Here is a 27,510-nt window from a genome sequence, read left to right on the forward strand (position 1 = left end):
CTGTGGATGATGTTTGGTGTGATTCATGAATTTGATTTTGTACAAAAGTTTGTACAAAAAGAGAGAATAAAACTAGTAACATCCATTTATGGATTCCTTTCCTTGCTTCATCACCCGACTAATGAGCTTCTCCCCTCTCATCCTCTGCTGCTGCAGCACCAGCACGGATGCCGTGCTCCCGAAGTCCGGCGCCGCGAGTATGTCCCCGACGACGCCGAGCTCGGGGCACTCGCTCCACTCCCCGAGGCCCAGCAGTATCTGGGACTGGTGGTTCCTCCCCACAATCAACAAGTCGAAGCAGTTCTCGAGCGCCCTGAGGGATGAGGCCAGCCCCACTCCATCCTTCACCACCTGCTCCTGATAAACGAAGTCCTGGTTCTCGATGTTCTGCTGCCTCACCTCGTCGATCAGGGAGTTGTCGTGCTTCCGCTCGCGGGCCGAGTCGCAGCCGTAGAGGAGGTACCGGATCACGGTCAGCGTCGCGTTGTCGTGCCCCGCGATCCGGGCGCCGTACCAGAGGGACTCGGCGTCGTCGGCCCCGCCGATGTAGATGACCGCCACGCGGTACGCGAACTGGCTGCTGAGGATGGAGAGCTGCCCCGTGAGGACCCCGCGGTCGACGAGGATCCCCACGGAGCAGGGCGCGTGCTCGAGCACCTTCACGTTCATGCTCTGCACGCACTTGTTGATGAACCCGATGGACCCGTCGATCTCCCAGTGCTTGTGGAAGGGGAGGATGATCACCGTCGCGCTCTCGTCCATCGCCACCCGGAAGATGTCGTCGTGCACCGTCTGCAGCGGCGACACGACGCTGAAGGGCTGGATGGTCACGCACGTCTGGTTGTAGAGCTCGTACTGGCGGAGGGCGCTCACGATCTGGTTCGACCTCACGTTGTTCGGGTCGAGCGACCGTGTCGTCTGGTGCGAGACGAGCATCCCGGTGATCCGGCCGACGACTTCCTCGAGGACCACCGCGACGACCCCTATCGGGCTCATCTCGGTCGCGTGGGAGGCCTCGAGGAGGTTCACCATCGTCGGCACGTTATCCTGGTTGTGGATGCAGAGCAAGATCCGCAGCCCGGCCTCGCGCTTCGAGTGCTGGATAGTCCTCCGCTTCGTGGGCATGATCCGGCGGGTCGGGTCGTAGAGAAGCCGGATCAGCGGCGTGATCACCGCCATCACGCCGACGACGGAGATCACGCTGAGGGCGAACTCCTGATCCGTGAGGATCCCGCCGTCGCGCCACAGATTGAACATGAGGAGCTCGGAGATGCCCCTCGCGTTCAATACGAGGCCGACGACGACAGAGTCTTGTAGCCCGATGTTACAGAATCTGGAGGCGATCATAATGGCCAGAATTTTAGTGATGCAGCAGGAAGTGATGACAAATGCCAAGATTGCAAAGCTCCGGAGATTGATGCTGAAGATGTTTGTCTTGATACCACTTGTAGTCAGGAAGGTCGGGTAGAGGAACTTCCCGATAGGGAGGTCGAGCTTCGAGATCATCGGGGCGCCTAAAGGAGGCCCGTCCGGGGTGATGAAGCCGAGCACGAGCGGCCCCAGCATGAAGTGCTGCCCGATCACCTCAGTGATGAGTCCAACAATGAGAATGCAAGTGAAACAAATGAAGACATAGTTATGCCCCAATGGCTTCCCTGCGGGGATTTTCTTCACTAACTTGAGAATCTGAGGCCTAATGATGAGAACCATTATGCTGACGAAGACGAAGGCCGATCCGAGCGCTTGGACCGATTTCTTGACATCGAAGGCGGATTGGAGCACGCCCGCCATTGTGATGAAGAGGCACATCCCGACGAGGTCGGTGAACATGGCCGTGGAGCTAGCGATTCGGCCGAGGTCGGAGCTGGCCATCTTGAGCTCGATGAGGAGGCACGAGACGTTGGCGAAGGCGGTGAGGCACTGGGCGGCCCCGAAGAAGGGGAGGGCCTTGGCGAGTGACTTGTCCATGGCGACGTGGGTGGCGAGGAAGATCGTCAGCCACAACGAGAACACGAGGGTCACGAAGATGGCCGTGAAGCCGAGCACCACGGCCTGCCTCTCCGGCCTGACCATCATCCTCGTGTCGGTGCGCACTCCGATGGCGAAGAGGAAGAACATGATGCCGAACACGGCCACGGTCTCGAGCGTGAGCATGCTTCTGGCCGGGAACAGGATGTTCCCCATGATGCCGTCGTGCCCGAGCACCGAGGGTCCGAACAATATGCCGCCCTGCGCGGGGAAAAACGTGAATCAGTTATAATTCGTTACCACCTCCGGTCCTCCGGGGAGGGACGGGGCTTACGAGGATTTGCGCGACGATGGAGGACTGGCCGAGGGGGCGGAGGAAGATCTCGATGAGCAACGAGGCGAGGGAGATGGCGGCGAGCTGGAGGAGGATGAGGGGAAGGGAGAAGTTTAGTGGATTGCGGGTGATCCAGATTCCGAATGTGGCAACGTTGTCTTTGTATTGACAGACGATGTTTCTGTTTCCTTCGGCTATGTTTCCTGCCGTTGTAGGATCCATGGCTTTGTCTTTTTCTTGTTGTTTTTCTTCTTTTTGGATGAATTTCTAAACTATTTGGTAGTTTTGGTGGCCATTTTTGTGATGGATGAAGATGGAGGAAAAGGGGATGAAATGAAGAATGCATTCTTACTTTCAACACACCTTCACATTTGTTGAATGGTTGTTAAGGAAATAAGGCTATGTATAGCTTTTCTTTTGATGTATATGCCTGACATAAACATGTAATAAACTCATTAAATTTTTTACATGATTATAGAGTGTATTATACAAGTATACTCTGTTCAATAACTACGTGTGTATAAATTGAGATTTTTTTACTATAAATAGATGTAGCATTATAATTGGTGTGAATATTTATTAATAAAATCTTATCTATATACTCCCTTCGTCCTGCTCAAAATGACCACATTCTTGAGTGGCACGAGATTTTAGGATGTGTTGTTAGGTGAAATAAAGTAAAGAAGAAATAGGTAATTGAATATTTTAATGAGAGGAGGTTATTTCCAAAATTGAAAAATGATAATATTGATTGGGACAAACAAAAAAGAAAAGATGATCATCTTGAATGAGACGAAGGAAAGTGATATATGATGGCCATAAAATATCAAGCATATTAGTCAGCATTATTCTATTTGTTTTTATTCATTCGCACGGTAAATTTAGAGTATTTTGGAAAAATGGTTATAAATAGTTAAAGTAGAGAGAAAGTAAAATAAGTGAATAACGTAAAAGAGAATCTCATTTATATTATTTTCTCTTACTTTATTTTTGCTGTATAATTTTAACAAAACACGTGTGAAAAATATGTCACTTATGCTGGGATGGAGGAAGTATAAAAGAGTTGTAGAACGAAATTAGTTTGATTCTAAACCTCGACATAGAAATCAGGTCAAAGGTTAACCTGTATGTCTAAATGAAGAACAAAAGACATTGAAGATTTGGAAGAGAAACTAAACAACTTCATGACAAGGCTAAATGAAATCATATCATGGCTTTGCTGAAAATAAAAGTGTCACCTAAGTAATACCCACGACTAGTTGCAGGATGTGTTCTTCATAAAACTAGAGCAGAACAAAACGACCTTTTACCGATGGCCGTTGCACCGACCACTTGCCATCCAGCAGAACTCTCATCGTAGCATTCCATCTGTTGTTGCAATCAGAAATGTAGGTGACGAGCATGAGAAATATCAATGTTTAATTGAGTAATATATTGCATCCACGGAAAGTACCATTACTCATCCTAGTTGGACGATACGAGTTTTAATTCAAAATTTGTGAACTAAAATAAAGAGCAGAAATGGCTAAAGTATAGTGAAAAATGGGAACTACCACATTGAAAGAGAAACTTCCAAAAAAAAAAATACAGACTAATTTTGGGATGGATAGACTTTTATTTATTTATTATCAAAATTCATTAAAAAAATATCTATATATTGAGACCATATTTGATACTTCTACTATGTTTCTAGACACTAAACTTCTATCTTTTTCTAGGCATTGCAAAGTTTAACTATTGCCATTTTTAGTACTTAAATATATAAAACATAAAACTATATAAAATGTCATGGTTGGGTGAGGTTGGGTTGTGATGAATATTGGTGACATGGAAAATAGAGAAATCAATTAAATATCGATGGGGTTGTCTTGTTGGTGTTGGTGTGGTTGTTGTTAAACATAGTCTAAGCATATTCTCAGTTCAATGTGCTTACCAAATCAAGAACATCATTGTCCTGGACCCCGCCGACCACGTACATTTTTCCCCCAAGGACGAATGAGCCGAAATATCCCCTTGACACTGTCATCGGTTCCCCCATCATCCACGAGCCAAATCGTGGATCAAACACCTCTACAGTTGACACCATTTCATTAGCATTGTAGCCACCTATAGCGTATCTGCAAATGAGAACATATGATTAGTGTTCCTAACTCGGGATCCGGGAAAACACAAAATCAAAGACAGTCACTCTTGTCAAGAAGCTGCTGCGTCTTACAATTTTTCTTTGAAGGCAACTAGAGAATGGCACCCTCTTCTCTCGTTCATACATCCGATGCTGGTCCATGCAGGTTGTCTAGGATCAAATCTTTCAACTGTTCTGGTTTGAGTTGAAAAGATAGATACAAAACGTCAAAGAGGAAAGGATGATTATACACAATGATTCCTAATAAGCTAGTTTGAAATATGAACAAGGTATTCATAGGAAGTAGACGGATTTTGTGTGAGTGAATTCTTTGTTCAAACGAGGCAACCATTTAGTGCTACTGAGCCCAAAATCGAAAGACCAAAATTTTTTTAACCAAAAAGCGAACCGGAATGAAAATTAGAAGTTCAATTTGGTTGGTTTCACATACATGATGAGCCAAGGACAAATCGAAAATCCCAGTTCTTGTAAGAGTTAATCATAGTGCAAGCTAATGATGTATGAGTGCAAAAGATGAAAGAAGCTATTAGAATTTTATCAAACCTCAAATAATCCTTTCCATCATAGCCACCAGCAACATAAACTGCACCGTTCATGGCTGCGGCAGCAGGAGCAAAACGCTACAGAGGGAAAGAACCAACATATCAAAATGCTTAATATACAAATTTAGTGGAGCCTGCTACTTTTTCACACAACATAGCTTTCTAATTGTATTTACGCAAAGTAACGACCCGCTTATATGGATTTATTGTCTAAGACCCTTGACAAACCTTTGAAATGTAGACTGATGTGCATACAAAAATGTCATGAAAGGAATTGACAGATATAACAGCTATACTACGAATAACTTTGAAAATTTTAAAATAGATTTATTTGGCTAAGGCTCTTGACAAACCTTTTGAAGCATGGATTGAGTGTAGATCCAACTACCAAAATTTGGATCAAACGCTTCCACCTCTGAGAAACATTCAGCCCCATTTCCACCACCGATTGCAAAGATTTTATTATGCATGGATGCTCCTGCTGGACTTCCTTTTTTCATCTTTAGAGAAGGCCTCTGGACCCATTGATTACTGATTGGGTTGTATGATTCAACTACCAACAGCTAGATATATTAATTTGATTTACAAGAATGAAATAAGAAAGAAAATTAAGATACAGAGAATCAGAGTCATGGAATTTATACCTGAATCACACCATACACCATCAAGAGTGCCGCCAAAAATGTAAAGCTCGGTATTCAACTTTGCCACTGCAGCATATGTGCGTGTAGAGCTCATCGAGCAAAGTGGTGTGACACGATCCTGATTTGGAGAATACAAACTCAAATCTGGAAGCCAAGAGAACCCATCAAAACCCCCGACAATGAATACCGACTCCTCAGGTGCGGAATAAGAGATCGAACAGTCCTCTGTACTGCAGTTATCTGGGGCACAAGATGCTTTATGCTCCAGCTTCTGATAACTTTTCCTCAATTGATCAATTTCTAGTTTGGAAAGGACCTACACAGTTGTTAAACTATCAAGATTAAAATGAAGAAAGCATACAAACGCAAAAGCACAACTTTTCTCAAAAGATAAAGTTGCATTTCAAAACAAGAATGAAATAGATAATGAAAAGAGTTGTACTAACAAAATCTTAAAATCTATAAAACCTGAAGGCTGAAAAATAATACTCCCTCCACCAGCCATTAAATGTCACATATTTCCTTTTTCACCCGTTCGCCATTAAATTTCATGTTTTATTATAAAACAAAGTACATAAAAGTAGGACCCATATTGTACTAACTTTTTCCACACACTTTCCTTTACAAAGTGAAACAATTTCTTTAAATCCACACCGGTCCAATATGGAACATTTATTACCGAATGAAGGGAGGAATACGCAAAAGATGCTGAGCAAGAAGAAGAATAACCCCAATGGGACTTAAGTACCGTTCAAACAAAAGGATGTTTGCATGGTGGATCAGTGCTAGAAATTGATATTACTAACAAGGGTGTGGAATTATTAGAACTCATACAATCCATACTAACATTTCCTTTGGAGTTTCTTAGCTCCACAAGGATAATTAGATTTAGTATGGCATGGCAGTCCGAGTCGTCCGACTAAGTTAAGAACTTGAACACAACCATGAACGAAAGAGCCAAATAAGGAAATAGCATATCACAGATCCCAGATGTTTGCAGCTAGAGCATTAACTAATCATGTCATAATGATGTGCTTTGTAACATTTCAAAATGAGCACAAAAAGCACTAAGTGGTAAAAAGCTACAATTTTGAAAACAAACATTGCTCGAAATAAAAAGGATATGCAACACAGTATAGTAGCTTAACCTAATGAAAACCTCCATTATGCAACCTAAATTAATCAAGCACAACTACCATACATGCAAAGTTGGGATGAATTTTAAATGAAATGTAGTCTCCTAGTAATTTATATGAGTTGAATAAAAGTAGTATATTATAGGAAATATGGAAGTTCATAAGGACATTGAGAAGAACCAAATAGAACTACAGCCCAAAAGGCGCAAAACTGCAAGAAAGAAACCATACCAACTCATGCTCCAAATGCTTAATCTTTAGACTTTGATTCAACTGGGAGACCTTCAATCCTTCAACTTCTTGCATTAACCTCACAATGTATGCCTTGCGATTTAAGAGGGGAGGGGATATGTGAGAATGTAAACTGGAAATATGTATATATACAAACATTGGAAATTTCATAACCAAACATATGCTGAAGGTACCTTAATGATTGCATACTGAAAATTAGAAGATGATACATCTGTTTGTACCCCTCCAGGCAATGGATTATTGTTCTTCTGAGAAGCCCTATTTGGCAAGTTAGGCTGATCATGGTGTCTCTCATAACTTCCTAGGGATGCCAAAACAGATCTTACTTTTTCTTTGGTATCAATGCATACCTCTCCAGGTTCCTCAGCTAGTACATAATCCATTACTGAGAGCATCAGCTCACCCTCTCCATCTAAAGAAGTTTTATCCTCTGAAAATGGCACATCAGGCATATCACTATCTTGATCATAATATTGAGTACATGCCATCTTATTTTCATACACTTCTTCACCATCATCAACAGCAAATGAAATGACTTCTGACCGTTCCATAACGCATGAGTCAGACATTGTATTAGCTGCATCTTGACAAACTTCACGAGGGAGTTCTCCCATCTGCTCAGAGGATGATCTAATTTTCCGCTCCATATCTGATACTGGTAAATTTAAACTTGCACTGTTAGTTTCACGAACTTTCTCATTCTTTAACAACGAAATTGAAGGTTTGAATAAATCGGCCCACTTTGTCTCTTGAGCAGAAGAATCTGCATTATTTTCTGAGGCAGATGAATGCATGTCCTCGTTTGGCCTCATCTCACCCATGTCGGAAAATTCTTCAGTATCATGGTTGTTCTCTTCATCTGCAATATCATCTTGACTGGAGCTGGACAAAATGTCAAACATGTTGCTGTAGGTGGTGTCTGGAGGATGAGGCAACTTTTCTAGACGAGGCAGCTTTTCTGGTATTGGTGATGATAGAAACAGTTTCATCAATCCTCTATTTTGGTCTTTGTCAAGCTCAAACCAAAAATGCTTCTCTTCATAGTAATTCTTTGCTATGATGGGCTTAATTTGTTCTTCAAGTAGAGGCCTGCACTTCCTCCGTTCACGAATATGTACCTAAAAGAGATGAATATTGTGAATACGAGTACACTTTGTTTACTAAAACGATCCAATATTTAACTAGTGAAAATTGATGAGCATGACATAAGTTAGAAGTAACTCTAGTTCTCCCAGAAAACCCTCCAAATGGCATGGCATATAGATAAGAAAACATGGGATTATCATCATTTTTATACCTGTCCCATTGTGCATGTTTTGTTTACCTGTGCAGGGTATGGTGTAAGCTCAGTTCCCTCACTAGTTATCCATGCACGTGGGTTAATATTCATCTCCCCGCATGAAACTGCTTCAAAGATACCGTGAAGCTTCCGGTCAGTATAGTTGAACAGATACAGCGTAAGGCCAGCAGTCACGTTCTTAACATATGCATAATGTGGAGCTGGCAATCCTGCTCAATAATATTTCAACATAACATCACAACTAAGTAACTTCAAACTAGAAACATTAGCATAAAATAGAATAAATGAATGCCAAGAAGTAGCGAACCGAAAAGCCCATCTTTTAAGCATTCCGCGATAGTGTGGCGCTTGCATCCAAAAATCACAGCCCCAAGTTTATCTTTCTTCAAGCCTCTCCAAGGGCGTTCAGAATTTGTCTCCAATCGAAAAGTTTCACCTTTACTCCTCATCCCCTTCTACAGCAATATGAAAAAAAAAAACCACCATTGTTATACATAGCCACACAACTAATGCTACATTAACTACATACAAACTGTGAGACCGTATGCATTCACCCACATGGCCACATAATCAACTAAAACTCGTACATTAACCTTTTCTACTGACACGTCTTGATTGGAGACTTTTCACAGCCATACAATAAAATGACAATACAAAAGGATGAGCAAATCCAGCTTTAAGCTTGGAAGTCCAACTCAAGTCAATCAAAAAGGTAGAAACTTGAAAGGCGAAAAGATGTAAAGGGGACTGCAATAAGTTAAAACATGACCTTCATACACCTAAAACTAACACACTTAATATCCTAAACGAAACACAGAATAAGCACATTTACAATCAACACAACCACAAATAATTCAGACAAGATACAGAGTTTTTCAATGTGAACACTAAACAGAGAAGCAGCAACTTAGCATGTTCCTCCGTGATCACACAGACTGCAAGTCTACAGAGAAATAATTTCTAGAATCTCATTATTACCATTTTCCAAACACACACACACACACACAAAATCAGCTGAAAATAGAATTTTTCATCTCAAACTTCAGACTTGTGCCGAAGATTGGTGTCCTTCTGTTACTAAACAAGATGAGCAAATACAGCTTTAAGCTTGGAATTCAACTCAAGTCAGTAAAAACACTCAGAAAGTTAAGCAGCAAAGGAGACTGCAAAATGTTAAAATGGGGAAAAGGCATAATCTCCCGAAACCTAAAATTTAACACACTCAGAAATCATATCCAAAAACACACAACAAACTCATTGTATAATCAACACAGCAAAACACAGCACAGATTTCTTCACTGTGAGCACTAGCACACCAACACAAGCAGCTACTTAACATATTCTTCCATGATCACACATAATGCATGCCTATCACCAAATCAACCACAAAATAACACAACATTACTACTCCGAAATAAGTTCTAGCATCTCCATTCTCACGATTATCCAAAAACACACACACGCAAACGCACAAAATTGGCCGAAAACAGAAATCACCACCTCGAATTTCAAAATTCCGGCGACGATCGAAGCCCCGAGGCAGCACAAATCGATACCTCAGAAGAAAAAAGCTAGGGTTTCGCGAAATGTAGAGCGAAAGAGGCGAAATGAACTGACGTTTGAGAGAGAGCAGAAGCTACGGTGAATTAGTAGTTGGTGCGCAGAGTGCTTTGATAAATGCAGCAGAGATTTTGCGCCAAAGTTCTAAAACTGTGGTTTTGGTACGGACGTGAAATGACCTTAACGCCCCTCGCTGGTTTCACGGGCCTGAGGAGGCATCTAGGGGTGTAAAGGTGAATTCGCAAAATTGCATAGAAATGGATTGTTGATTGATTTATTTCTGGCATGTATGGTATGTAAAGCAGAATCTTTTCCTATCTTGGGGAAGAGACAGATTCGTGATAGAAATTTTGATAATTTTGCCTGAAAAATAATTCCATATTTTGATGGTACTACCATTTTTTTTTTAATTTTGATATGTCTATTGAAATTAGTGTAGTTCCTAATTAAATATGAGTTTTTATCAATTTGTTTTGTTACAACTAGTATACTTTTCCATTTTTTATGGCAGTGAATTTTGGTGAGCCAGTTTTGGTGATAACTTGCTTGAATCAAATCCGTTGATTGAAACAAAAATCAACACTATATTAATATTTAGAGATGAAATTCACTAAACTTTAAAAAAAAAAGATGATTGAATATTTTATCGAGAAGAAAAAAGAGGATAGAGAAATTGGCTAACCTTTAGTATTATTATGGTTTATAATAATTTTATTAAATTTCAATACATTTTCATAAATATTAGAGAGATTTCAGAAAAAAAAAGGTTAAATTAGCTAACTTTTAAAATTTGGGATTAATTCGCTGACTTTTCGAAATATGGGATGAAGACACGCAAATTTTTCAAAATAAAGGATTTTCAAAATTCTCTCTTTTCTTTTCTTTTTTTTTAGTTATTTCATATACAACATTTATAAACTGACCAAACTACCCTATAACATTTTCACCCTAATTCTAATATTTCTCACCCAATATTCTGACCTTGAATTACTAGTCAGGAGAAAAGATTCTTATCAGCTGAATTCATTGTTTGTAGGCTTGGCAAGCTTAAAGTGGCACTATTCATACAAAAAGTTTAGATACTAACTATACAACCAAAAAAGAAAGATGTTTACAACTTGTTTCACAAGAGAAGAGCAGAAAAGAAAGATCTTTTACCAAGTGATTTCATTCTAGTCTCATGCCAACCAATATCCTCATCGTAGCATTCGACCTATTTGCCATAGCAAAAGAAGATATAGTCAGGGCAAAATTCGTATCTATAAGGATTACTTATAATCTCTTTACAATATACTCCATATGTGAATAGAATATATGAACAATTACAAGTGATTTCTCTAATCACAGCACATAATGTGACTTCACGAGTTAGGCAGAGATTTCTGATACATCATGAAGACCATCCTCTCTCTAAGAGTATGTTTCTTTGTGATTTGCTTTACTTATTTATTTCCACTTAATTACTTGGTAGTAGTACTAATTAGTTAGCAAATGGGATTTTTTTTTCCTTTTTAAAAGAGACCACATTTGCCACATGGTGACTCGAACCCCCAAGCGAGAAACGTCTTACCAAGTTGCGTTTCATCTAGTGAATAGGATCGGTTTGGAGGCCTTTATTTCAAGAGAATTCTTCATAACAAGTTGCATGTAAGTCATTTAATCGTTTGGGAAATCGTCACTAAGAAATGGTTTAGCTGGTGATTGTTTTAACACTTTGCACTCCACGAAATCTATAAAGAGTTCCGCTTTAAGGACAAATTGGATTTTAAAGGGTCAAGCGTGATATGCATCGCGACCACTAGAGTGGCAAACATAGGAGCTAGGCACATAGGGGTTTGAACCGAGGGGATTCGAACACCTGGCCTTTTAGGTACAAAGACTTAAAGTCCACCACCAAACTAAAGGCCCAAAATCCCGAGCTTTATTGGCCAAAGGTCCGGGAATAAATTTCATGTTTGAGAAATCAATTTTTAATTTTTACAATTACTTGGAGAACCTTAAAGGCTTGATCTTGAATAATTAGAGGAAGTTCCTGGTGCAGGTTCATTTCTATTTACCTATATTAGTTTGGCATATCATGTCTAATTAATTACCCTAAGGCCTAAGCAAATGATGCTACATAACATACCTGGTCTAAAACTTGAGCGTCCTGCAAACCACCAATAACGTATATTCTTCCCCCAAGGACGAATGAGCCAAAGCATCCCCTTGAAGCTTTCATCGGTTCCACCATCATCCACGAATCAATACGTGGATCAAAAACCTCGACACTTGACACCATTGTATCTCCATCATAACCACCTAAAGCATATCTGCGATGAAAAACTATAGCTGAGTCTAACTTATTGGATATGGGTGTTGAACAAAATATTACAATCACCTAACCAAGTCAAACTTGAAATAGAAAGAAATCCAAACTAGCAAAACCTGATACATTACACAAATTAGCTTTGAGTAATAGGGAAGACAGCCCGATATGATTATTTTTTTCTGAAAAACAGCATGCATACCTACGAATATTTTCAAATCAAGTCGTTACTTACAACTTTTCGTTGAATGCAACAAGAGAATGGCACCCTCTTCTCAAGTTCATACCATTGACGTTGGTCCATGCATGTTGTCTTGGATCAAATCTTTCAACTGATCTGTTTATATAGAACATTGCTTTGTCATTAAAATCACGACATTTGACTGAACTTGCAATTTCAGTACGACTCGTGTAGCAAAAGAGAAAGATAATATACATATAAGTAACTAAGTAAGCCTTGAATGCATTATGAGAGAAACAAATAATTGATATAATTGTTCAACCTAAGATAATCACTTCCATCATAACCTCCAGCAACATAGAGAGCACCATTTAGATCGGTGGCGGCAGCATCAGAACGCTGCAGATAGAAACAATACAGAGTTATATTTAAAAAATTAACTAAATCAATGATGATATTTTATACTCCATGTAAAGAAAAAGGACGACTGCTAACCTATATTTAGAAAGTAAAGTTACTATACTACTGTCACTCCACAAACTAAACTTTATATCATTGTATCATATCATATCAACAAAATTAACATTTATATAGATTACTTGAAATATTACATTGTTTATGGACAATAAAAATAATAAAATATATTGTATGTATGGGTATGCACATTGCACACACACATATACAGGAGAGGGATATAAAAACAAAACCACTTACCACAATCTTTTCCGCAAATTAATTGATGTGTCAATATCTCTAAATAACTACTACTTCACTTAAGAAAAAGGTTAGTTTTAATCATAAAAATATACCAGTTCTAACTAATTAAATGAAGAGGTGGTTTTGCCTTTTAATTAAAATAGAATACTTTATAATTTTACCTATATAATTGTGATATGTAATTAACATAATTTAGTACTACTATTATTATTGTACAGGAGAACAAATCTAGTACTATGATAAAATCTTCAATGCACCTTTTCATGCATGGGATCAGTGGACAACCAACTTCCAATGCGTGGATCAAATAATTCCACCTCTGAGAAGAATTCAACTCCATTGCCACCACCGAGTGCAAATATTGTGTCATACATGGATGCTCCTGCCATAGATCCTTTTTTCCTATTCAAACAAGGCCGCTGGATCCATCGATTATTGAAGGGATTATACGATTCAACTGCCAACAAAAGTGTTAGCTATTTCACTTTTACCATAATGAAGTTCAAATGGTATGAGTTTATTGTCAATGAGGTGTTTATACCTGTGTCGTACCACACACCATCGTGAGAACCACCAAAGACATAAAGCTCACCATTCAACTTTGCTAGCGAGGTGTGAGATCGAATAAAGGTCATTGGGCAAAGTGATACAACATGATCCTTGGATGGAGAATACAAACTCAAATCTGAAAGCCACGAGCATCCATCAAATCCCCCAAAGATGAATACCTTCTCGGGTATAAGATTTGAGGACGCACTGTCTTCTCTCTTGCAGTTATCTCTGGTAGAGGCCAACACAGTACCGAACTTACTAGCACTCTTTAGTTGATCAATTTCGACTTTGGAGTGGACCTATGCAGGTGTAGAATTACCAGACTATCAAGAACACCAACAACACCAACAAATATGAACTGGAAAGTGAAAGCGCGAGAAAGTAAAAGGTGCCACGACCAACTTCAGATGGATTATCGGAAGGCTGACTCTGACATTCTTCTCAAAGGATTAATTTACATTTCCATAAGAAGATGAAAGAAAATGATGATAGACTAATACAAGCTATGAAACCTATGGCGAAGTATGATTGATTTATACATAGCTCAACTGGGTGTTGTGTAAAATTTAGCTGTTCATGAACAAAATGACGAATGGAAAAAGGAGAGGGAAGACAAAGATAATTGGCATAAAAGATCAGGAATGCTAAGGAGCTAGTAATAAGACAACAACATATTGGCAACGAATGCCCCTTAAAAGTCGGGGAAGCACATACCAGTTCATGCTCCAGATTCTCAATTCTCAGCCTTTGTTTCACCTGGGATAGCTTCAAGACTTCCACTTCATGCATTAACTTTATTATATAGCCATAAGATTCAAGATGGTGTTAATAAATGAGAAAAGAAAGTATGGGAAATATGTAAATAAATGCAAACACTAAAGCTTCTTAGTTGGGCAGAAACATGCAGGTACCTTAGTGATTACATACTCAGAAGATTTTGCATCTCTTTGCACCACTGCAGGCGTATCGTTCTTGTCCTCTTGAAAGGGTTTCTCTGTCAAGTTCAAATGATCTTGATTTCTCTCCCAGCTTTCTATCATGAGCGAATCAGTTCCAGGTGTTGCTATCTCCTTGGTATCATCTCTTTCCTTAAGTTCCGAGGGTTCATATACAACCTCTTCATCAGAAAAATCATTGTTTTCTGAAGATTCCTCTGTCATATTGGGCTTATTATCACTGTCTGAATCTTCGCATTGCGAATCTTGATGCTGCAAATGCTGAACCTTATTTTCATAAATCTCCCCCACACTGTTTTCGACAAAAGCACAGCCTTTCCAACTTCTTACATCACATGGATCACGGTCACCGAGGAGAGGTTCAGAGGACAGTTTGCTCCATCCGCCAGAAGACGATGCAAACTTCCACTCATTATCCAAGAAATCTGTCATTGAAGATTTTGATTCTACTTCCTGACATTGCAAAGTTTCCTCATTCGTCACTGTGCATGAAGACGATGAAGGTTTGAACAGTTCACTCCACTTCTTCTCTGTACCAAGAGAATCTTTATAACTATCTGAGGTACATGAATCCTCCTTCTCTCCACACTTGATCTTCTCAACTGTATTCTCATATGCATCAGAGCTGGACAAATGTTCAAACTTTTCCCGAGTTACATTCAGTAGACGAGGCACCTTTTCAGGCTCTGGTGATGGCAAAAATATATTCAGCAATCTTCTATTCTGTTCATCGTCAAGTTCAAACCAGAAAAACCTGTCTGTATAATAATTACTCGCTATTATAGGCTTAAATTCTTCCTCAAGTAAAGGAGGACATTTTCTCTGTTGACGGACTCGTACCTGAAAGAGAAAAGCATGCCATCTAACTAAAACAATCAACCATCTAAACTAACAATAATGAATAATGTATGAAAATGAAACAGCCAGCAACCATTTCATCATCCTCAATAATTTGGTAGACTCACATCCCCATAATCACCCATACAACAATACCTGCATAAAGCAAGCAAGTGATTCCTAGTTTTCACTCTTTCAATTTTAAACCTGTGAAGGGTATGGTGTATTCTCAACACCCTCGATGTCAGCCCATGCTCGTGGATTAATATTCCTCTGCCCGCTGGAAACTGCCTCAAACACTCCATGAAGCTTCCGGTCAGAATAGTTAAAAAGATACAGTGTAAGGCCAGGGGTCACATTCTTCACATATGAATGATGATGATCTGGTAGTCCTGCTCGGGATTTTTTTCAAGAATTTTCAAAAACAATTAAATCTCATCTTACGAGCATTAACCTAAAAAGAGTATAAACATGCAGGACGTGTAGAAAGTATACCAAATAAATTGTTATCTAAGCATTCCATGATTGTGTGATTTTTGCATCCAAATATGACAGCTCGCAGTTTATCCTTTGTTAAATTTCTGGCCGTTCTGCTCATATTGACTGTCCATTCGACTTGAGCTTTCTCCTTCAAAGGATATGTTCTACTTTTTTTCCCTTTCCCCATCTACAAGTACCAAGAGCTAGTTATCAAAGTCAAAATCACAAATCTCAAACCAAACATAAACTTCATGACTCCAAATGAAGGCATACACCAAGCAAGGAAAATCTGATCAGACAATCACTGGAGAAATTAATAGAAGTGGTTACAATCCACAACGAAAACAGAGTAAAAAAAGGAAACAGAGAACCACCAGCACTTACATCAATCCGCAAAGAAAACAAAAAAAGTTAAGCTCCAACTTACAATGCATCCATCAATTAAACATTTTAAGCAAAGTAAACCACATGCTAACACTGCATTAGTACTGAAACTGAGTTTGCACTTACAGATCAACGTTTTTCGCCGTCCAAACAAGCAAACATACCAAAAAAAATTAACAAAAAAGGAAAAAAGGTAGGAATAGAAGGAAACTGTTACCTCAGATTTCAGGCTAACAGCTACTATCAGTGATATGTGAAAAATCTGATCAAATTAGTCATCAGAGAAATTAACAGAACGGTTACAATCCACGATGAAAACAAAGGCAAAAATGAAACAGAGAATCACCAGTTCAGCACTATCGCGAAAAAAACGAAAAAATCGAGCTCCAACTTAACATGCATCCATCGATACAACAGATTAAGCAAACTATACCACATACCATCACCGCATTAGTACTAAAACTAAGTTTCCGATCTCAGATCAACGTTTTCACCGTCATTCAAACAAGTAAACATACAGAAAATTTAAAAATGGAAAAACGTAGGAATAAAGGAAACTTTTACCTCAAATTTCAGGCTATAACGGCTGCGATCAGTGATCTGTGAAAAACACAACTACAAAAAGGAAAATGATTCGGAATTTTCTCAGCGCTGGAAAAGAGGAAGGTGTACGGACGCCTCAAGCTTTGGAGCTGGTGACATTCATACAGTGAAGAAATGCTATAGAATGAAAAATAGCCGTGTGGATGACGAGAAAATGACAATTTTACCCCTAGCTAACTGATGGCAAAATTTGAAGGCAATTTCAAGGTGATATTTTTGGCAATTTTCAATCAGATAGAGATAAAGTCTGTCAAATTCTTTTACAGTAACACTACTTGTATGTATAAAAAATAAATAAATAAATAAATATACTATTTTATGCATAGGTCAAGAGTTAAGGCCAAAAATGGTCCCTAACATATGTTTGTTTTACGAATTTGGTCTCTAACATTACCTTTTTGATTATTTGGTCCCCCACATATTAACTTTGACCCGAATTGGTCCCAAATTGACGGGACCTTCAATAATAGACGGAGCAACGGTAGCGGCTGAGCGACGGTGATCTCCGGTGAGGGTGAGGCAACGACCTTTGGTGGTGACCGGTGACGAAGGCAGCGGATTTGAAGAGCTTGAAATTTGGGGATTTCCGATTTGGTCGATTTGGGGGAAGATCTCTTCGAATTGGAGATGCACCTTAGCCGACGGAGGCCTGAACCATCGGAGTACCGCCGGCGTGGCGTCGGAGCTGCGATGACGGAGCGAGGACGACGGTTGTGGAGTTCACCTCCTTGAGGAGCTCTGATTTGGGGGCGGATGAAACAAGTTTCTAACCTAAAAACTTGTTTTACGAAGTCGGCGCGGCGGCGGCCTGATGACAGCAGCGGCGGTTTTCAGCCGGCGGCGGTGCCGCTGCTCCGTCTATTATTGACGGTTCCGTCAATTTGGGACCAATTCGGGTCAGAGTTAATATGTGGGGGACCAAATAATAAAAAAGGTAATGTTAGGAACCAAATTCATAAAACAGTCATATCTTAGGTACCATTTTTGGCCTTAACTCATGGGTTAATTTCTTTTCTTAATTTTCTAATTAAATAATTTCTTTAATCTAATACTTCAAAAAAAATTAAAACTCTTTGATGAAAGAAATCAATCAAATGAAAAAATAAAACCTGGTTATATTAAACTATGGAAAAGTATAGGATGTAAAATATTGACAAATTACCGATTTTTCCTTTGGAGAAAAGGTGGAAGATTATCCACTTATTTTCTTATAATAATAGTTTTGGTAAATGTAATTTTTAAGTGTCTGAATTTGTAGAAGACATAATCATCACGTAGTCTGGTCAATTAAATATTCATTTTCCCAAAAATAACAATTGTAGAAATGGAATGAATTGGAATCAATGTGTGTGAAACGACGACTATCAGAAAATTAATTTCGGAGATGTCGGTATATTTTGAGAAATATTACTAGTATTATATTCTATATTTAATTTACTTGTGAAATCTATATTTATCAGTAGTATTTCAAATTCCACAGCATTCTTAATTTACTAAATACTACTAGTAGTATTAAATTAAATTACACATCAATTATCTTGTAGAGAGAAGATGTTTTGGCAAGGAGTAACTTAAGTTATATATTTCCCATAGAAAGAAAATTCTTTAAATTTAGAGATAAGATGAAGTTCTACATATTAGTACTATTTTCCCATATAAAGGAAAGTTCTTAAAATTTATTTATGGAAAAAATTAGTGATTAAAGTAAAGTGGAAAGCTAGGGAGTTAATTGTTCTTCATTGAAACAGGTGAGGCACAGTCATATGTATCTTCCAGCTTTTGGCACCTCTTCTTCAATTCATCAAGTTCTTGTTTGGAATGTTCCTACACAGATTTTCAAATACCAGAGCATCAACATTGAAATCAGATATGGAAGCACAGTTTGATTACAAAGAAAACCCAAATAAATCTACCAAATCATGATATTGCAAACAGTCATTATGTATGTATGCTTGTGTGTATTCAAACAATTGTACACTTCAAATATCATTACTAGTGTCCTAGAAAGATGAGTAAAGAGAGGCAGAAAGAAAGCTCTAAAAAAGATATTGCAAACAGTCCACATATATGTGTATGCATCTGTGTGTGTGTATTCAAACATTTGTGCAAGTTCAAATATGAATAACAGTAAAGTCACTTGTCTTCTAGAAAGATGTATAAATGGGGGTAGAAAATGAGCTATAAAAGAGGAGAATAGTTCACAAAATCACAGTGTATGGAAGAGAGAAACAGTACCAACTCCAGCTCCAGAGTCTCAGTTTTCAGATTTTGATTGAACTGGAAGGCCTTCAGCTCTTTAACTTCTTCTATCACCTTCATCACATTTCACAAGATACAAGAGGAAAAGTAGGGTGAGGAAATGTTTTGCTGGAACTAGAAACAGATGGAGGAGGTTATACCTTAGTGATCATAAGCAGAAAATCGGGATATTGCAGTTCTTCTTCCGACTTGTGATCTTTAACCCTCCTATCCATCAAGTTAAGCTCACCGGGTGCCAGAGTGATGCTTGATCCATTGTTTGCTTTGCTATCTTCTTCAGGCTCCTCAGGTTGCACGGGATCACCCCATCCATCGAAAAGAGTCATATGCTCGCTGGTTGCCAAAGTGAGGCTTGATCCATTGCTTGCTTTGCTATCTTCTTCAGGTTCCTCAGGTTGCACAGGATCACCCCATCCATCGAAAAGAGTCATCTTCTCCGAAGATGGCATGTCTTTCGGATCAGGCATACTTGTCTCTCCATCATGATATTGCACAATGTTTTCAGATATCTCTTCCAAATAACTGTCAACAAGATTGCTATCTTCCCAACATTCCACAACACTTGAGTCACTCTCAACATCAGCTGCAGTGTAAGGAGCTTCAGGAGGCAATTCACCCCATGTATCAGAATTCGAGGCAGACGCATCAAACCATTCTGATTCTGATTCTGATGCTGATGGACTCAACACTTTCTCAGGTTCGGAAACTTCAGCACGGTTTGCTGCTGATGAAGAAGATGAAGGCTTGAACAACTCACTCCATTTCTTCTCTGGGGAAAGAACATCTTTGTTAGTGATTGAGCCATTTGATTGCTCTTTCCCATTTAACCTAGCCTCTTCCATTTCAAGGCGTTCTCCCGAGTTCATTACAGTAGATCTGGGCGGCACATTGGTAATGTTTCTGTTCCAATCTGCATTTGATGGGCGGAAATTGTTTTCTGGCCATGGAGATGGTTTGAACAGTGCCATCAATCTCTTTGTCTGCTCTTTATCAAGCTCAAACCAAAAGAACTTCTCTGTGTAGTAATTCTTTGCGATTATAGGTTTCATTTCTTCTTCTAGCAAAGGACTGCATCTACACGTTTCACGGACCCGTACCTAAAACAGAAACATATCTTGCAATATGACTATACTTCCATAATGAAGAAACCCCTATCTGAGCAAACATCTATTGATAAACATTCGAATTTAAATAACTTACTATCACTTCTCTATAAGCCCCTTTCTAAAAAACCACCTAAATTAACAACACTCTATGCATAAACAAGGGAATCTCAGCTTTGTTTGTACCTGTGCAGGATATGGTGTAGTCTCAGAACCCTCACTTGCAGTGATCCACGCATTCGGATTAATATTCATCTGTCCACACGATATTGCTTCAAAAACACCGTGAAGCTTCCGGTCACTATAGTTGAAGAGAAAGAGTGTAAGGCCAGGGATGACTTTCTTCACGTATGAATAATGCGCAGCTGGCAATCCTGCTCAAGAAATTTTCAAACAACATCAAAGAGTATCGCATTAAAGATAGATGCATTAACCTAAAATAAACTATAAAGACATTAGACTATGAGAACACACCAAAAAGCCCTTTATCTAAGCATTCCTTCTTAGTACTGTGCTTGCATCCAAATACAATGGATCCGAGTTCGCCTTTGGTCAGATTTCTAGCAGGTGCACCACTGTTAGATTTCCAGGGATCTTCATACTTCTCACTCAGAGTAATCGTTGTGGTTTTTCTCCCCGCCCCCATCTAAAAAGTTCAAGCTTTAATAGAACAAATGAAGATAAACATTATCAGCAAAAGGAACTAAACTATTCATAACTAACAAGACTCAGTATTGACAATACTCAAAGATATGCACCATAAACTCGACTCAGTAAGCAATTAGACCGAGTATTAAACTGAATCACGAGTATCGAATCCAAAGCTTGAGAAAACGCAGGGAATGAAAACGAACAGTCAGCAATAGCATCAATCAACGACGTAACTAGTAAAATCGACCTCAAACAGAAATTTCTTTCAACATACATACCACTGTTACTACTATAATACTCAAGCATAACTCGATTCAGCAAGCAAAGCTCGAGAAAATGCAGCGTATGAAAACGAACAGAGTCAGCAATAGCATCAATCAACGATGTAACTAGTAAAACCGACCTCAAACAGAAATTTCTTTCAACATATACTACTAAAATACTCCAGCATAACTCGATTCAGCTGCAAAGCTCGAGAAAACGCAGGGTATGAAAACGAACAGAGCCAGCAATAGCATCAATCAACGATGTAATCAGAAAAACCGACCTCAAACAGAAATTTCTTTCAACATAACATAGCACTGATACTACTAAAATACTCCAGCATAACTCGATCCAGCAAGCAAAGCTCGAGAAAACGCAGGGTATGAAAACGAACAGAGCCAGCAATAGCATCAATCAACGATGTAACTAGTAAAATCAACCTCAAACAGAAATTTCTTTCAACATAACATAGCACTGATACTACTAAAACACTCCAGCATAACTCGATTCAGCTAGCAAACCTTGAGAAAACGCATAGAATCAAAACGAACATAGTCAGCAATAGCATCAGTAAACGATGAAATCAGTAAAATTTACCTCAAACAGAAATTGCTTTCAACATAAACACAACAATGATGCTAGTACTTACGAAAATTGCAGTAGTATCGTTTCAAATTCAAAAATCATCACTTTAGTCAAACACAAAGCTGAAAAGGGGGAAAAACGTACCGATTTTCACCTCGGAATTCAAACAAGCAAAAAACTTAGAAGAGTTTCACGTTTATACATGTGATTGAGGGAGAGAGCATCAAATCCTGCGAGGGATTGGACGTCGCAGATTTCTGTGAAAGGAATGGAGTGGGGAGATCAAAGTACTGCTGCTTCTCTATTAAATGTTGCAGAAGTTTTTTGCACCAAAATAAGAAAAGAAAAAATGTTGCAGAAGCTCTGTGCCAACATGCCGGAAAGGTGGTGGTTTTGGTTGAAATGCCGATATTATCCCTGTTACAATAGAGGACAAAATTAGTTTGAAATTTTTGGATATTCTCTCTTTTTCTTTTCTTTTTTCTTTTTAATTTTATCTTGGGGTATATATATAAAATATTTCAATTTTTTAGTTAGTAGTAGTAGTTGATGGTAATTTTTTTGGCTTCAATTATTGGTAATATAGTTAATTATTTTATATTTTAAGTAGTATTTGTATCTTGTAATGTAAATTGTTAGAAATATAAATTAACAAGTGGAACATGAACGAATGTAAATGTTTTTTTCCCTTATTTATTAATTACTATTACTATTATCCGTAATCAATCATTATTGTATTTGAATAAAAAGAGTATTATAAATATAAAGTTTTGTTCTCTAATTTTGACCAACTCCAACATTCCTAAATGATCTTTTAGCATCATCAAACTGATTATCGATACAATCCAAACAAAAAATGAAATTTCAAGAGGCTGAATTCGAATCGTATTGTTTTGAGTTGTCAACTCTATATCTCGATGCCACGAAGAAGTCCAAGGTTAGTGTCTCGGTGGATGAAAGTATGCTCATCTTCACATTAAACATCATGATTTTAGAGGAAATACAAAGGCACAACTCGCATGGAGTCAACCCCGAAATGTTCAAGTTTTACATTATGAGAAACACAATACGAAGAGAAAGGAAAAACAGTTCAAATGAATTGGATATGTTGAAAGATGTGTTTGCTCACCTACATGAATGAAAGTCTTTTAAGTACGTAAAGACTTGGGAAAGAGATTGCCATAAAGTGCATAGATAACAAGTCGACTGTACTAAAAAGAACCAAAGCAACATTCAATGATCAATTTAGCACAAGCAGAAAGGTCGACTCTATTATAAGCAAGGAATCAAGTATGAACCATCTCATTGGATAAAAGACGGTAAAACGCAATACAACACAAAACATCCGCCAATGACATTACATTGTTTAAAATAATCGATGAAAAAGTAGAAAAATTTTACACCTCTATTTTTCTCCACAGTTTAAGACAACGAGATAATACGATTCATTCAGAAATATAATACTCCTACTTGAAAAAAAGTTATACTTTTCAAAATAATTGCAATATTTCTATTAAATTATTAGCAATTTATTGATTTTATTTTTATCCAAATTAATCACTCCTTTAACAAAATTGATACATAGAAAATACAGAAGCATCTAAGCGGGTGGAGAAACTGAAGAAAGGGGCGGAAATTTCGAGGTTTAAACAACTCACCCTCTCCCATTACTCACCGCTCTCTACCCACCAAGCTCACATTGCAATCCTCGACGCCTTCTCACTTCTCACACCGCTCCGATTTCCTGCTGGATCTCTGCGGTTATTGCCAGCTGAGCACGATGGAGTCCGCCGCCGCTCTCCGCTCTTTCGATTGTACGGCGCATTCTCTTAATCTCGCGTTGGTGTGGTTGAATTTGTGGTTTTAGATATGTATGCATTTGTGTGTTTGATTGTTTAGTTCGCGTGATCTGAAAAATCGTGTGGCTTATGCATTGCGCTGAACTGCTGAAGATTAGCTCTGCGTTAATGATCTATTTGTTTGAAATTGCTGTTTATGTTTAGTGCACGTTGTGTTAGTTGAAGATCAGCTCGTGCTGTGATTGGAACATAGGTGTTTGTTTATGTTTTTATCTGTAAATTTTTGTATGGTGTTAGTGAGCTGAGAGTGCTGTAGTTTCTTTGCTATTGTGAGCTGAGATGCAAAGAGATGTGAATCTGGAAATGATAAGTATGGGTAACATTTAGTGGATTTCACTCATGTGGACAACCTAAGAATATTTGGCACCTGAATAGGTTTAGTTAATAGTAGTACTACTTTGGAAGAGGAAAGAATGAAGTAACATGTTTTTAAGTTTCTGTGGATGCACCTCGTCTTGTCAATCTAATCTCATTTTTACTCACTTGTCTTAGATACTTATTGCAGCATTTTACTTTTATTCTTGATATCTAATTCTAGCAGTTTTTGTTTATGTGGTCATAAACAACTATTATACTGAACTTCTAGTATTTCAGATGCAGTTGGAACAAATTCCCACATTAAGTCCGTTCTTCAAAGACCTGGCATTGCTGCATTCTGTGACCTAAGCAAATTGCCTGCTTATGGTGGAAAGAATCTTTCATCTAGAAAAAGACACGCGGCACTACTTGTTTCATGTGCAAAGACCTCAGAAGCTACTATTTCAGCCAAAGGTGGGTTGTCTTTATTCTCTAGTGCTACCGAGAAACAGCAAATGATTTATTGAGTACGTAATGAATTTGGTCCCTATATTATTAAAGTTTAAAACCATATCATGTCTACTCCCACTTCAGGTGATCCTAATGGAGCTGTTCTATCAGATAAAAAATCGAATGGCGCAGTAGAGAAAAAGACACCAATAACTACCACTTTTCCCACTGGTTTTGAGGTGTTATTTCGGATCTCGTCTTGGTTCATCCATATTCTTCTCTCAAAATGTTTTATTTGTCAATGCAGAACCAATCATATATCCAGTAGATTTAGTAACTTTTCCTGCAGACCTCCCTCATTCTTTGTTATTCAAATTGGTTTATAGTTTGGTCACTGTGTTTCCTTAAACAAGAGAAGTGTTTGAGATGCAGCCACTTTTTGCTCACGAACCTATGACTCTGTGATTGACAATCATAGATTCATAGAAGTACTCGATATTGATGCACTTTAATTAGCTACAGCTGATAAAAACATATTGTGTGCCCAGGTGATCATTATTTATTAATGTCACGCAGTTAGGTGTTGAAGACGAGAGAACTGATTTGCAATTTCATAGTTGCTTTAATGTGGTAAATCGGAATGGAGCTTTTTATGATTGTTGATAAAGCATTAGAACTTTTATGGTTTCCAACAGCTGATGTAAACTAGAATATGCCATAATTCGATGTAGTTTATCAATCAATTAGCACTCCACAAAGATGTACTCCCTTTAGCTGTGAGTCTCATTCACCACATTCACCATCCATGAAATCCCTGAATGCCATGTAAAGTGTTTTCTTGGATTTAGCAGGTGGTTGTGAATTTCTTGCTTCTGTTGTTCTTTTGCATATCACAAGTTTAAGCTATTGTCTAGGATTACTGTTCTATTTACTTAAAAAAATGTTAATGTATGTTCTTTTTCAGACCCTGCTGACAGAAGTTTGCGATGAGACAAAGATCGCTGAGCTGAAAGTCAAGGTAGATAATCTTTCTATATAAGCTGGCAATTTATTCATTACTATTACTATCCATGACTTCTCTAGTTCTCTTACTGAACTAGCATATTCTATCATTTTCTGAAAGCTTGTGACTCATTTCAAATTTAGTGGGAGCAGATGTATTTAGATGCTAGATCTCGATAGATATCTCTGTTTTATCAACCCCCTTTACACTTCAATCTAATTAAAATTTTTTTACTTCTCAGTCTTAAGTTAGATTTCAGTCCATCTGCTTTCATTTTGTATATTTCGATTGAGCAAATTAGTATAACTTTAAAAAAGAAACAAGGCATCAATTAATTGGAATAAAAGAATTCCAACAACCAGAGAGCTACATCATGTTCTTAGAAGGTGGAACAGGATTATTTTCATGATATAACATTATAACTTAAGAGAGCTAAATTTAGTCATAAATAGAGTGATATAACTTGCAAAATATATATGTTGACTGCTTTTGATTGCACTGATCCATGCTTTGACGTTATTTTTCTATGGATTTCTCCCACCATGATATAACAGTTAGGAGCCTTGGAGATCCACATGAAGCGGAATATTGATGGCCCGGCAATCCCAGCACCTGTTGTTCCTCTTGCAACAGAATCTCCTGTTCCAAGTAAACCTGCTGTTCCTCCTCCACCACCATCTAAGGCTTCTGCAGAAAAAGCAAGTTCATTTACAAATGTCTCTGCTGAGAAGGCTGCTAAATTGGCAGCCCTGGATGCTTCTGGATCCAGTGGGTATGTTATAGTATCGTCACCCACGGTATGTATTGTGTGACCTTCGAATAGCGGTTTGCTAATATCTACAATTTAGAAACAAATTTCCATAGCTTTCTCTCTCATGTCCATGATAGGTCGGTTCATTCAGAAGAGCCAGGACTCTCAAAGGAAAGAAGCAACCACCTGCCTGTAAAGAGGTACTTACCTTGCAAGACACCTGTTACGCCATTTTGTTAGTATTAATGTATTCAGATAATGATACCATGCCCATTTCTTCTTGCTCTTTCGGATACCGTAGGGTGACCTGATCAAGGAGGGACAGGTGATAGGCTTCTTGGATCAGTTTGGCTCCGAACTCCCTGTCAAAGTGAGTCTTACTTTCCACCCTGTCATATTTATGATCTGCTGGAGCCTAGACTCTTTTCTAATGATTTTCCATGTTCTTTCATGACCATACGGGATAACCATGAAACAGTCGGATGTAGCTGGAGAAGTCCTAAAGCTCCTTTTCAGTGATGGAGGTATAAACACCTCTGTTTCTTACTTTAGTAAAATTCTTCACTATGTAGTTATAGATAGCTTTAAATAGGCAGTAAACACTAAACCAAAACCAAAACCAAATAGAGGAGAGAAAACTAATTCATCAACAACATACAGCATCACATGTTTCGTTTCCTCCGTAAATTCCTATTAGGTGGTGCAATTTACTGTATTTGCGATCTTGGTCATTCGATATAACTCTCAGTGCTGATATAGTTATATCTGAACCTGTTTTCAGAAGCCGTTGGTTACGGAGATCCCCTTGTTGCTGTATTGCCATCTTTCCGTGGTATCAAGTAATGCCGCCTAAAATGGCCGCCAACGCATCCGCCGACGCATTGTACTTTTTGCTATGCCTTTGCAAAATCTGGAGACACAGTTCCGTTACTTTCTTCTTTTATGTTTTGCCTGGCAGCTGTTCCAATTACTTATGCTTTGAATTATTTTTGATAATAAGATTTTTGTTAGTTTTATTTGTAACTGCAGTCGACTCTGTGTGTTTACTGTTTTCACTCAAGTAAAACTGAAAAGATGAATTGGATTTAACTCAATGTGACTTTGAGTTTTTAAAGAGGGGGCCAAATTATGGACAAAAGGCTGGTAACGGGTAATGGTCAATTTTTTTTTATTACTTTAATTGAGGTAAATAGTTTTATGATGCAAGTTCAAAGACAATTTGAAAACAATTGGTGGTTGAAAACCCTCTTTGGGCTAACACTAAAAACTGAGATGGTAAAATATTTCTACAAAATTTCAGCACAACCTATTCATTCATACAACATTTTTCCTCTACCTCAAATTTGTTGCTATTCGTCAACGTATGCGTCAACTACTTTCGACTAGGTCAT

General features: G+C 38.5%; 4 protein-coding genes across 5 annotated transcripts; 1 reads left to right on the plus strand and 3 right to left on the minus strand.

Moving 5' to 3' along the window:
- Positions 1 to 20: 20 nt before the first annotated feature.
- On the minus strand, positions 21 to 2,614 carry LOC125200552 (cation/H(+) antiporter 15-like). Its single transcript, XM_048098211.2, has 2 exons — positions 2,303 to 2,614; positions 21 to 2,229 (listed from the first exon to the last, which is right to left on the minus strand). Exons 1-2 carry the CDS (start codon positions 2,522 to 2,524, stop codon positions 73 to 75), a joined length of 2,379 nt encoding a protein of 792 aa, XP_047954168.2. The 5' UTR covers positions 2,525 to 2,614; the 3' UTR covers positions 21 to 72.
- Positions 2,615 to 3,365: 751 nt separating this feature from the next.
- Positions 3,366 to 10,041, minus strand: LOC125202089 (uncharacterized). 2 transcript variants are annotated; one of them, XM_048100414.2, is made up of 11 exons: positions 9,820 to 10,036; positions 8,627 to 8,774; positions 8,344 to 8,528; positions 7,193 to 8,137; positions 6,999 to 7,091; positions 5,632 to 5,947; positions 5,341 to 5,540; positions 4,989 to 5,065; positions 4,518 to 4,619; positions 4,236 to 4,419; positions 3,366 to 3,670 (listed from the first exon to the last, which is right to left on the minus strand). In XM_048100414.2, exons 2-11 carry the CDS (start codon positions 8,766 to 8,768, stop codon positions 3,578 to 3,580), a joined length of 2,337 nt encoding a protein of 778 aa, XP_047956371.2. In that variant the 5' UTR covers positions 8,769 to 8,774; positions 9,820 to 10,036; the 3' UTR covers positions 3,366 to 3,577. The 2 variants fall into 2 exon arrangements, 1 of the variants encoding a protein (XP_047956371.2); XR_007173029.2 differs by lacking the exon at positions 3,366 to 3,670 and having other exon boundaries at positions 4,399 to 4,419; positions 4,518 to 4,614; positions 9,820 to 10,041.
- An 882-nt stretch (positions 10,042 to 10,923) lies between these two features.
- LOC125210473 (uncharacterized) lies at positions 10,924 to 22,108 on the minus strand. Its single transcript, XM_089063968.1, has 18 exons — positions 21,904 to 22,108; positions 20,734 to 20,919; positions 20,446 to 20,633; positions 19,297 to 20,253; positions 19,133 to 19,210; positions 18,626 to 18,721; positions 16,859 to 16,909; positions 16,512 to 16,556; positions 15,926 to 16,097; positions 15,638 to 15,822; positions 14,549 to 15,433; positions 14,352 to 14,429; positions 13,627 to 13,936; positions 13,343 to 13,542; positions 12,691 to 12,767; positions 12,423 to 12,524; positions 12,008 to 12,191; positions 10,924 to 11,092 (listed from the first exon to the last, which is right to left on the minus strand). Exons 2-18 carry the CDS (start codon positions 20,903 to 20,905, stop codon positions 11,003 to 11,005), a joined length of 3,870 nt encoding a protein of 1,289 aa, XP_088920094.1. The 5' UTR covers positions 20,906 to 20,919; positions 21,904 to 22,108; the 3' UTR covers positions 10,924 to 11,002.
- A 1,237-nt stretch (positions 22,109 to 23,345) lies between these two features.
- LOC125210332 (biotin/lipoyl attachment domain-containing protein) lies at positions 23,346 to 27,142 on the plus strand. Its single transcript, XM_048109892.2, has 9 exons — positions 23,346 to 23,573; positions 24,213 to 24,389; positions 24,510 to 24,604; positions 25,330 to 25,383; positions 25,923 to 26,165; positions 26,257 to 26,319; positions 26,421 to 26,489; positions 26,598 to 26,643; positions 26,901 to 27,142. The coding sequence occupies exons 1-9, from the start codon at positions 23,540 to 23,542 to the stop codon at positions 26,960 to 26,962; spliced, it is 843 nt and encodes a 280-aa protein (XP_047965849.2). The 5' UTR covers positions 23,346 to 23,539; the 3' UTR covers positions 26,963 to 27,142.
- The last annotated feature ends 368 nt before the right edge of the window (positions 27,143 to 27,510 follow it).

The sequence above is a fragment of the Salvia hispanica genome, chromosome 2, assembly GCF_029641045.1.
Source record: "Salvia hispanica isolate PSC_SH4W2 chromosome 2, Shi_PSC_v1, whole genome shotgun sequence".
Classification (NCBI taxonomy): Eukaryota; Viridiplantae; Streptophyta; class Magnoliopsida; order Lamiales; family Lamiaceae; genus Salvia; species Salvia hispanica.

Bases quoted from the DNA above. Each gene is read 5' to 3' on its own strand.
- LOC125202089 (XM_048100414.2), bottom strand. From the start codon at position 8,768: ATGAGGAGTAAAGGTGAAACTTTTCGATTGGAGACAAATTCTGAACGC. The intron at 5,541-5,631 runs GTATAAATTCCA...AGCTGTTGGTAG, and splicing joins TGGTGTATGGTGTGATTCAG to TTGAATCATACAACCCAATC. The intron at 5,066-5,340 runs GTTTGTCAAGAG...TTCCCTCTGTAG, and splicing joins CTCAATCCATGCTTCAAAAG to CGTTTTGCTCCTGCTGCCGC.
- LOC125200552 (XM_048098211.2), bottom strand. From the start codon at position 2,524: ATGGATCCTACAACGGCAGGAAACATAGCCGAAGGAAACAGAAACATC. The intron at 2,230-2,302 runs GTAAGCCCCGTC...TTCCCCGCGCAG, and splicing joins CCATCGTCGCGCAAATCCTC to GGCGGCATATTGTTCGGACC.
- LOC125210473 (XM_089063968.1), bottom strand. From the start codon at position 20,905: ATGGGGGCGGGGAGAAAAACCACAACGATTACTCTGAGTGAGAAGTAT. The intron at 20,634-20,733 runs GTGTGTTCTCAT...TTTCTTGAGCAG, and splicing joins CTTAGATAAAGGGCTTTTTG to GATTGCCAGCTGCGCATTAT. The intron at 16,910-18,625 runs TAACTCCCTAGC...TCCTTTTTGTAG, and splicing joins CTGTTTCAATGAAGAACAAT to TTGTGTTTTTCACAGATCAC.
- LOC125210332 (XM_048109892.2), top strand. From the start codon at position 23,540: ATGGAGTCCGCCGCCGCTCTCCGCTCTTTCGATT. The intron at 24,390-24,509 runs GTGGGTTGTCTT...CTCCCACTTCAG, and splicing joins AGCTACTATTTCAGCCAAAG to GTGATCCTAATGGAGCTGTT. The intron at 26,644-26,900 runs GTATAAACACCT...ACCTGTTTTCAG, and splicing joins GCTCCTTTTCAGTGATGGAG to AAGCCGTTGGTTACGGAGAT.